This window comes from Camelina sativa, chromosome 15 (assembly GCF_000633955.1).
Source record: "Camelina sativa cultivar DH55 chromosome 15, Cs, whole genome shotgun sequence".
In the NCBI taxonomy this organism is placed as follows: domain Eukaryota; kingdom Viridiplantae; phylum Streptophyta; class Magnoliopsida; order Brassicales; family Brassicaceae; genus Camelina; species Camelina sativa.
In genome coordinates this window covers 5,871,302-5,882,406 of record NC_025699.1, presented here as the reverse complement: position 1 = coordinate 5,882,406, position 11,105 = coordinate 5,871,302, and the positions used below count along the sequence as shown (strand labels likewise).

At 38.2% G+C, this 11,105-nt stretch overlaps 2 protein-coding genes across 3 annotated transcripts; one reads left to right on the top strand and one right to left on the bottom strand.

Annotated features, from left to right (window-relative positions):
- Positions 2,613 to 3,461, top strand: LOC104745574 (chaperone protein dnaJ 11, chloroplastic-like). The gene has a single exon (XM_010466858.2). The coding sequence runs from the start codon at positions 2,733 to 2,735 to the stop codon at positions 3,225 to 3,227; it is 495 nt and encodes a 164-aa protein (XP_010465160.1). The 5' UTR covers positions 2,613 to 2,732; the 3' UTR covers positions 3,228 to 3,461.
- LOC104745573 (enhancer of mRNA-decapping protein 4) lies at positions 3,923 to 10,441 on the bottom strand. 2 transcript variants are annotated; one of them, XM_010466857.2, is made up of 13 exons: positions 10,181 to 10,441; positions 9,489 to 10,072; positions 9,325 to 9,374; positions 9,008 to 9,164; positions 8,682 to 8,900; positions 8,191 to 8,319; positions 6,497 to 8,044; positions 5,874 to 6,233; positions 5,673 to 5,792; positions 5,356 to 5,526; positions 5,100 to 5,264; positions 4,604 to 4,729; positions 3,923 to 4,522 (listed from the first exon to the last, which is right to left on the bottom strand). In XM_010466857.2, exons 1-13 carry the CDS (start codon positions 10,194 to 10,196, stop codon positions 4,223 to 4,225), a joined length of 3,945 nt encoding a protein of 1,314 aa, XP_010465159.1. In that variant the 5' UTR covers positions 10,197 to 10,441; the 3' UTR covers positions 3,923 to 4,222. The 2 variants fall into 2 exon arrangements, with proteins under 2 accessions (XP_010465159.1, XP_010465157.1); XM_010466855.2 differs by having other exon boundaries at positions 9,489 to 10,441.

Below are 11,105 nucleotides of genomic sequence, written 5' to 3'. Positions count from 1 at the left end.
TATATATATATATATATTTCTTGAAAATAATTATTAATAATTTTATTTAACTATTAGTTTAGCTTCAAAAATAAAAGTAACTAATTATAAGAATGAATACATTAGAGATATAGAAATAATTAGATATTGAATAGAATGTGTTTTCTAATCATGAAAACCCATATATAATTTAATATAATAATTTATGATTTTGTTTTTTAATAGAAAATATTAAAATACAATTTTTTTTGGTCAATGTTAGTCAATGCCGGAGTCAATGTCGGTCTTTACCGGAATCATTCGACCGGTGTACCGGATTGTATGTCTATAGTGTTGACCACATAACATCATATAGTTCATGCATGTGGCCATGCAATACATATACTTCGTGTAGTTGATGATACAATATTATACTTGGCATGTATGACCATGCATTTTCCAATATTTGAGGTAGCTAGCCATCTTTTTTCCTTTTAAACTAACAAAGTTCATTTCCATGCATTTTTAATGTTATAGGTTAATATAATGTCCATTCATCCAATCCAACATACTAATAAAATATTAATCCCATTTTACATGAATTGTATCCACCGATATCAATACTAATATCAATCAACCACAATTTACAAGCTATGACAATGTATTTTTCTTTTATTAAATTATTTCTTCACCGTAAAATTTTTATTCTATGCAGTAACTTTTTAATTCTCTTATGCTTAGATAATCTAAACGATACTATTTTTTAACAAACAAAATAGGATTAACCACTCTATGGATACGGATAGACCATTCTACATATGTGTTTTTGATAGGATGGACTTATAATTCATTATATGTTGTACTCACAAAAGGTTGCACTAATCTATCCACCGTTTATTTTTTGGGTTCGAAGAAATTTGTGAATGGTAGTAATATCATAAAAAAGGTTGGACTAATCCACCGTTCCTTTTTGTTGAAAGGGAGTGTGTTTGTTACTACTGCGCACAAAATGGAACAGTAAAGAGGTTTCGTTGTCTTCTAGAAGACCTAATCCTATCCGTCTTCGTGTCCTCACCTCACCACCACGTCCTTCGCAGACACTTTTCTCTCTCTCTTGTTTCTATACAATAAAACGACTATATACGTTGACAAAAAAAAAAAAAAAAAACCNACTATGGTTTTGAATGAGAAGATAGAAAAATAGCAGATCATCCTTTATCTGCATTTGAACAACCAAATATTTGATCTATTTTTATTATGTTTAATCTGTTTGAACCATTTGATCTGCTCAGTACATTCAAAAGCATTTATTTGGTCAGCAGATAAAGACAAACAAAAAAATGCTTCTAGAAAGGCTTTGATATTTATTAGTCGACAAGTTTACTTTTCTTTTGTCTGATTATCATGTGACGGTACTCTGTTATATTTGTTGGATCTCTTAAATCTCAGCCGTTGATCTGCTCTGCTGGGCAGGGTTCCTTCTAGAAGAACTTTTGTTATTGTTTATGTCCTAAAAATCGAATATATTCTGTACCAAGTGCTACTAAATATAAATCCTTTATTAAAGATCTAAAACGGTACGTACCAATATTATAAACACTCTAATCTCTCGACAGATTTAAATTAATGGTTATAAGAGTTGACTGTTCAAAAAACGTATCCTCTAATTTTATAATTATCTCTTTTAAAATCATATAAAACATGTAAAATCGAACAACTAATTACAAAACAAAAATAAATAGAGTTTTTATAAATTACAGGTGGATGACATATCATCAGTTGAATCTTTATAAGCGAGCCGATTAAAAAAAATAAAAAAAAGTAAAGCCGAGCCGGAAGAAAGGGGTTCTAGAAGGCGAATCTTATTATGAACTGGATGACACGTCATCATCAATCCCTTCCATTAGAATTTTCTTTCATAAAACTGGTGACTGCCACTCCCCACGGGTTTTACCTTTCTATTTTTTCCTTAATTTTCGCTCCTTTATATTTTAACCTTATTTCCTTTTTAACCCCATTTTCTAAGATTACTTTATTAAAAAATCTTTTCAATTGTAACTTGCATTATTTATATTACACAGTTTATGATATTCAAAATGTCGGTAAAATGCTAAAATATATTCTATCCGTTTCAAAATATTAGATGTTTTGGATAAATTTGTTGTTTCATAATATAAGATATTTTCAAATTTCAATACAACTTTTAGATTAGTTTAATATTTTATATTATGCAGTATTGTTTCTGATTGATTAAACTTGTTAAAAGTAAAGACTTCTTAATCTACGTGTTTTGTTTAAAACATCCTATATTTTAAAACGGAGAGAGTATAATCTTTCGGATCAAATTAATCACGACTTTTCTAAGCTCACTATTAGATATTTTAATTTAATTAATTTTTAAAATTGCTGACCGAAAAAAACAGAATAAGTAGTAGAAGATTTATAGATATTTATGTTGTTGACAAAAAAAAAATTATAGATATTATTTCCATTACATAATTAATTTAATAATGGCTAAAAAAGAACAGACACGGTTTGTAAAACCAATCCAATAAATAATAATACACGGTTTCTAAATAAATAACAACGAAAACCTTTTTTTTTTTTTTTTTGGAATTTAGAGGAGGTGTCTTTTATATAAAGCCCTTTCTCAATGTCCCCTCTCTCTCTACTTTGTGATTCAACTTCTCTCCTACGAACCTTTCTCTCTTCTAAATTTTATTACTCTCTTCCGAATTTGCCCCTACGGTTTTTTCTCTAATTTGCTTAAGAAAATGGCCGGGACCCTAGTTTACTCCGCCGGTTGTTTCTCACCGGCAAATTCCCTTCTTCCTCAACAACAACAACCCAAGACGACCAGATCATCATTTAACGGAACCGCACGGTTTCCCAACGGAGCTCGGTCGTCTTTTAGGGTTTCATCAGCTCAGACGCTTAACGCCGAGCCAGCTATGACGGAATCCGTTCGTCGGCGAGTTTCGAGCCTTTACGAATTACTGAAAGTGAATGAAACGGCTTCGTTGACGGAGATCAAGACCGCGTATCGGAGTTTGGCTAAAGTTTACCATCCGGACGCGTCGGAATCGGACGGTCGAGATTTCATGGAGATCCACAAAGCTTACGCGACACTAGCGGATCCGACGACGAGAGCGATCTACGATTCGACGCTGCTTAGAGCACCACGTAGACGGGTACACGCTGGAGCGATGGGTCGGTCGGGTCGGGTTTACGCAACGACCCGGAGATGGGAGACGGATCAGTGTTGGTAGTTTTCTTAGTTTTGATTTCGGGTTTTGCAGCAGCGAAAAGGCACTTTTTGACTTCTTTATTTTTCCCCCTTTTTATTACATTTTTTTTTTCCTTGTTGGAAAATTAAGAAGGGGAAAAAATTAAGTTGTTTTTTTAATCCGCCATTTCTGTGTGTTTTTTTTAACTTAAGAAGTTAACAATGTATAAAAAGAGATAATTATGAATAGAGAGTGTGACATATCTTTTACTCTACTTTTTTCAAGGATAACACAAAGCATTTATTTAGACCAAAGTAAGACATCATTTTATTTTGATGTTGAAATATAATTCCGGATATAATTTTCTCGTGACATTTATTGGAAAGACCCATACAGTTTTCTTACTCTTCTGAGATTCTGGTACTCTTTGTTTTAGTTAAGCAAGTAATGATTTTTCTCTTTAATTTTATTGTTATATAGACAAACTTTTTGTTCACCATAACTTACTAATTAAAAAAGAGAATGAATACAGTAGTTTCCTACAACTAATTATATACTAATCATAATAATGATAAAACACTGTCTGTTAGATATTTTAATCAAATTTGTTTCTGTCTTACAAAAAAAAAATATCATTAAACGTATACTGTATGTGCCTGTGTTTTTTAAGAAACCGTGGGTGACTAAAGACGACAACAAGAAATAATTAGTGGACAAACAACCTGTAAAAAAAAAAATACAATTTTAAAAGTTACAGCTTTAACAATCCAAACATTCATTTGGCTTTTACATACGATCTTCTTGTGAAGAAGAATCAACAGTATTCGTAATAATATGAAACATGCAGATTTTACATTTTCAAAAGAAAGATGGAAAAAGAAATACAAAAATTCAAACCAAAACTGAAAGAAAAAAAAAAAATCAAAATCTAACAAACGTAGAGAAGAGATACAAAGAAGAGTAGTGATTGTTGTTGTTTTCCTATGTTTTATATAAGCACCGAACAAGAAAGAGAGAAATCGAGAGATAGAGAGATATCACTTGCAGCCCATAAGCATGGAGTTGATGACGTGCATTATCAGCCTGATGGCTGAGACATCGCTGCCCGGTGCGTTTCGGTGATGGTGCAGAATCTGATATACCTGTTCGAAGATTGGGCGAGCGTGTACCGCAATCATCTGATCTGATGGGTTTATGGCTGCCACCACATCAGTCATCCAAGCAAGCTTACGAGATGTGTCTTTGCTGATGTCGCAGGCCAGCTGCTGCAGCAGTGAAAGAAGCACGCCTTGGCTCAGCGGAAGCGGATTCATCGCCAGTAGTCCACGAAGATCCACCTGTATTGGCAAAATAGGATCTTATGTTAAACTGACGGTTATGTGATCTTATGATGAGCGAAATCCAAACAATTTTTTCACCTGTGAACAAAGCCATGATACTATAGAGACATCGCTTCTCTGTAGTGCCGAAGTGAAAGATTCTTCGTACTTGCGTTCAGATATCAACCTTGAAAGTTCTGCTGTTGGGTCCATAGGTGCTTCAACCTGAAAGGACATATGTTGCGATAGTCATAACTCAGAAATTAAATCAACTTAGGATTCGGATAAGAAACAGAAATGGTTCTCTCTTTATTCAATCTCTGATTCAATTACACAAGATTAAGAGAGAATAAACTGAAGCCAAGAACCAAAGATGAACCCTAGGATGAGCACCCTAGACTCTCCAAAGCCCAAACCAGGATCCTAGACATGCTCAATTCTTCTGCCTAAACTTCCTTTTAAGATGTTAGTTCTCTTCTCTAACTAACCGACTCAACTATGATTACTGAGCAGCTACAATCCACTACAAGCCACCAAGAGCAACTAAACCAACACAAGATATATGGTTAGTAATTAGTTCCAGAGATGTGCAAACCTTTTCAAGAAGTCCACCCAAATGTCCGCCACTTAGTTGAGTAATCAAGGGATTTGACCCACCAGAATTTGCTCCAGCAGCTGCGAGAGCTAAGAGATTCCTTTGGCTCTCAGCTAATTCACGGCTTAAGGCTTGAGCAACTGATGATGCAGAAGTAATTGTTTCCTGTAGAACAAGTAGTGGCTTTAGAAATAAGAAAGAAAACTAGATTTAACAACCATAACAATGCTGGAAGAAGAATGACTTTCTCTCATACCCTTAAAGTATGAGCAAGCTGTGAGTGTCCAGAGTCAAGCCGTTGCTGGGCTGCATTTGTATGCTCGGCAATCCCTTTCTGGAAAGCTGAGTCTACTTGCTCAAACATGGTCTTGCATGACCTCTCAAAAGAAGGTATGACTGAGGACTCTAGACCCGACCTAAGAGCTTCCTGAAGTTTACAAATGGCAAAACATAAACGATGAACTCCCTTTCCGTCAATCTATGATGCAGTTCAGACTTCTAGACAGTTCAATGAAGTATCGTAAAACTATAGCAGAGTCGATTGGATTAAGGATAGGTGAAACTCGATATTACCTGGAGGGCTTGCCTGCCAGAGGTCTGAAATTCGGCTTGAATTTGCCTAGCTATGGTTGCTTCAAGCTTTAAATTAACAGATTTGTCAAGCTGATTAACTGCTTTGTCACCAAGTCCTCTCTGTATACAAGAGAAAGAAGTTTTTTTTACAATAATGAACCTTTTCACGAATTAGCTCCACATTTTTAGAAAAAATCTAACCTGGAAGGACTCTGTGATTGCAGAAGATACAGTTTTTTCAATAACTGGTGTCACTGAACGTGCTAGGGCTGGACCAATTGCAGCCAATTCCTTCTTTATCGTTTTCTCAAACATGGTATTTAACTCCTTGCTCATGAAGTTCGTCGTTGCACTCACAATTTGCTGTGCATGATCGCGCAATGCCTTTTCATTCTTAGCTGTCTCCTCTTGGAAGCGGGCCCATAGAGCATCAGCATTTGACTTGCTGGATTTCTCAATCATTCTCCCTAAAGCCACTTCTAGTCTCTTACTTTCTTTTACAATAGGGCCAGTGACAGCATTTGATAGTTGTCTCTGCATCTCCTTCTGTGAAGCCATTATCTGGAAGGGAAGAAATGATTTTAAGTCAACAAATTAACCAAAAATAAAAAATTACCAAGGTACGTCTTAAGATGAAGCGCAATAACTTATCATCGATACATGCCAGTTACGAATCAAACCTGATTTTCGTTTTAAAACGAATGTACCAAAGGAACTCTTATGGGCCAAATCAAGGTAACACCAAATCAAGGTAACACCAAATTTTCTAGTGTATCAGTGAAATGGTGCAACAGTACTAATTAGTTTCAAGATCAATATGTCACCTGATTCATTGTTTCTTGCATAGCTAGGAACTGAGGAAGTGAATCTGTCATGGGATGACTTAAGCTCTCACGTTGCTCATTGAAGGATTCAGCAAGATTTGAGGATGTAGATGACAGACCGGGACCTTGTGAATTTTTGGCTTTCTGCTTCTTCCCTTTGCTATTTGTAGCTGAGGACTGTGGAAGCCCACTGGATGAACCCGAGTCAGGAAGCTTTGGAGACACACCACTTTCATCTCCAGCCTGTAAAGGTTGTCCATAAGCCTTAGATTCCCCTGGAATGAAAGTTCCCTCTGTACTGGGATAACAGTCTCTTGCCATCTGGGTGCTGAGATTTGAAGCCTGTGAGCAGAAGACTTTTTCTCTATTTTCTGAAGTGCGATTCGCAGTTTCTTCATGATTATTGCTTTCACCATTCTGTGTCGACCTTGCTTCACTTACTTCTTTCACCTCAACTTCTGCGCCTCTTGCATCATTATTTACGTCCTGAATATTTGTATCTCTATCTCTCTTGTCTTCAGTAGTGGTGGAGGCTTCAGCGGACGAAACGCCCATCAATATCTCTGAAGGAGTTACAAGATGAGTGGGGTGTTTAAAAAAAGCTGATGGTCTTCGCATCCCAGACACATCATCATCAGGCTTAACATTTGAGTCCTTGCTTCTTGAGTTTTCTTCTACGGATGACACATCCATATTTCTTTCTCCAACAGCATCCATTTGCCTATCAACAGAATAGTCAGCAGAAGGTGCTCTGCCACCAAGCTCATGATGAGGTATAACTGGCTCAACAGCATCTACAGGAGTGTTGTAGCCAGAAAGTTTTCTTGATAGTCTGGGACTTACAGGAAGTTGGGGTGACATAGCATACGCAGAACCTGCACCACTGGTCTCAGATGGCAGGCCAGAAGTTTTAGGTTCACCGTTGGGTGGAGCAATTGCTTGTGCTGTGGCTTCTGATGATGGAAAATTCAACTTATTAGCACTTTCCGATCTATTCACTATAATAGAAGGTTTTGGCACTGAATCAACTGAAGGTAAGTCTGTAGGCTTAAGTCCAGATGGTTCTGACATGCCTTCAACAAGATTTGCCTCTCGTGATACGCTAGAATCTGACTTCTCCAAACCCATATTCTCTATGGGTGGTGGCAAGCATAAGCTTAAGTCCAATGTATACTGCTGGATTGCTAGAGTCTGAACACAATAAACCTTAACAATAGGCTCTTCCGGAGGATCATTTGTTCCAATAAAACTCAATATGGGCATAGTGACTGTAAATTCTGACAGGTAATCCATCCGCGAATCAACTGGAGAAGAACCATAGTCTAAATGCACAGCATATAAGGCGTTCCTTTTTGCGTTTGCAAGTAAAAGCAATCCTGCTTCAGATAATGCTATGACTTGGTTAAAAAATGCCTCTTCAGCTCGTGGCTCAGTTGAACTTTTCAAGTCAAGTGTCTGGGTACACCTCCATGACTCAGCATCAGCTGGTAGAAGCCACCCTTCTTCCCCGGCAGAGACCCAGATTTTCATTTCTCGATTTAGAGGACCCTACGAAGAAAATTGCCAACAATGTCAGAGTCAGTAATTTAGCAGAAAGGAAAGTTACAACTATAAAATGTAAACCCAACACAGCAAGGCCAAATAACATTAGATAGAGCTGAGAAAAGTAAGTAATATTAAACCAAGAAAATTACCCCTGTGATAAGTATGATGTGATCAGGTCTCTCAGGAGACGTCACGAACGTGGCTGAACTGACTGGATGTCCATCATGAGGCCTCAAAACTACAAGCGGTTGTGCTTTACGATCTTGCCATATCTTGATCTGTAGGTTAGTTACAAGGAAGAAGGAGTGAGACTCACGCACACAAAAATACTATTTGTTGCAAAATGTGTCCTGGTTGAAAAGAGATGATATACAGTGCAAGTCTGAGATGAAACTTAGCAAATCTTCAAAAATTCAAAACGTGCCAGAATAGTTTTTGAATATCAAATGCACTAGCAGGACCAAACTAAGAAGGCTGACTAGTTCTAATTACGAAAATGTAATGATTACACCAAGTTTGCAACGTAATCAGTTTAAACACGAGTTCTTTGGAATGGTTCATTTTCAGAAGGATTTAAAGAAAAGTGATGATTAAAATTGGAAGAACTGAGTGTAGCAAAATGATACAAAGAAACACAAACCGTGCCATCAACAGAAGAAGAAACCAGGCGCGTGGTCATCCATTGGCACATTGACAAATCTGTAACTTCCCCATCATGCTTGCCCACAGTCTGAACACCATCAATCAGTTTATCAAGGGGACACTGGAGAGGGGCCTCAGCAGAGAATACTTCACCTCTGCCAACTTTGGTAGTATCAATACGAAGCACATGTTTACCAATAGAAACTACCAAATTTTCCTGGAAAAAATAGATTTTACGCAATCAGAAGTATAGACACAATAGATTGAAAACGTCAAGTTCAAAGAAGCAAAATATGCATCTTCCAATGACAAGTGATCAAATACCTGTTTGTGGCAGTGCCAACAAACACGTGGATGTTTGGTGTCTTGCTCTCCTAGTATCTGAAGAGCACAAACTATCTTCCCAGTTATCTGGGGTTGATCATCTCCCTCAGATCCTTCAGAGATTTTCCACACGAAAACTTTTCCATCTAGACTAACACTGTTTAGAAGAAACAGAAAAGTAGAGGTATAATAAACCACAAAGTAGAAGAAGCTAGCCAAACAAATTCTAATAACCAAAGAAGAACTGACTGAGCCCCCTTGTTCCATATATGTACAAATAGTATAGCCTAATTAGACAACAGTCCCAGAACATTTACCTGGCCAACATATGAACATCCTCGGCAAAGAAAGCCATGTCCGTCACTCTCTGGACATAAAAACGTAGTTAGAATCAGATGGTAACAATGATGATGGCGAAGAAGGCCCAGACGGGTAATTCAATAAGTAATTCACAAATTGAATAAAGTATAAGTAAATGAACCTGAGAATGGCCCCGGAACAGAGACCTTAATGCAGTGTTTATATTGAGAACCCTAATGTTTCCTCCTTTCAAGCCGTAGCATATATAGTCCTTATTCACGGCGATTTGCCGGCCCACTACGAGCTGAGGATCTGACCCGTATTTTGTAATCGGAGTCACCTCGAGCTGCGGCTGAATCTCCCCTTGTAATCTCACATCCACATCGTACACCGCGTGTTCACCAATCAATCGCCTTCCTTTTGGAAGCTTACAGCTCGGGACACGAATAGGACCGGAACCACCGGGAAAAGACCGAGCGATCTCGTTGTGATTCACTACCGGAAGCTGCTGATGCGAAGGCTCTTGGTTAGGCACGGCGCCTCCGTTGTTGTTAAGGAGAGCGAGGATGTGGGTACCGGGATTGTGATTGGAACGGGGAGACTGGAGATTGAGAGGTGGCGTGGGATAAGATAGCGTTCTCTGTGGATGCAAGTTAGTCGCGGAGGAAGATACATCTTGAGTGACCGGCGATGGTTGAGCGGCGGAGATAGGAGGCGGAGCGTAGTGCTGCTGCTGATCGTACTGGTTGTTGTGAAGAAAAGGACCTGTGGGCGGAGGATAAGAAGCCGGCGGGGCCGGATAAGGATTGGATGAAGGTTTGAAGAGAGTACCAAGATCAAAAGGAGGAGGAGGAGGAGGAGGATTGATATTACCAGGTGAAGACGCCATGGATTTGATTTGATGCAGATTTTTTAAGATCGCCGAAGCTAGGGTTTGTGAAATCGGATCAATTAGAGAGGTTTGTATTTTGATTGAAAATACTGAGCCTCCCTTGAAATGATTCCACAAAAAGAAGACTCGGCGGATCTGAAAGTCACATAAACAAAAACAAAAAAAGAGAAGAGAGCAAACGCAATAGAGAGAGAGAGACGATGATGACTTGAAAGTGAGAACAGGTAGAGAACTTTTGGAGACTACTTTTTTTCCTTTTCTTTAATGTAGATTAAATTGGGGGGCATGATCCAGATCACAAAAAGTTATGGGGTGATAATCGTGTATATTACTAAAATATGAGGATGCTTCTGTTAATAATAGATTTAGACTTTACTTGTTTGGGCCGTCATTCCCATTACAGGGCCCAATATATATTTCTAGAGATTCACTTGTTCAAGTGCGTAGCAAGACATAAAGTAGAAAGTATTACGCCTTTAATCGTTTTTTTTTCCCAACCTCTTGCTTTTTTACTCGGAACGTCCAACGAATGGGAGAAGAATAGGATAAGGATTCTGATTCATGGTCAGCTCCTTTTATCTCCAAAAGTAAATGGAAACTGAACCCAAAAGCAAAATATCCATCTTGCTTTGCACTCAATTTCTCTGTTTACTGTCGACCAAGAGCGTGTTCGTTCGTGGCTGCGGCAGCAGCAGCGGCAGCGACTGCGGCAAACGCAACTTTTTTGATCGCCGCAACTAATCGACGTCCAAAATTAGAATCAGCATTATCCACAGTGTCTTGCCGCAAGCACCTGCGGCAACCAAACGAACAACAACACATGCGGCTGCCGCAGCCGCAGGTACTTGCAGCGACGAAACGAACAAGCTCCAAGACTCCCATAATGTATAATCTTCATGTAACATT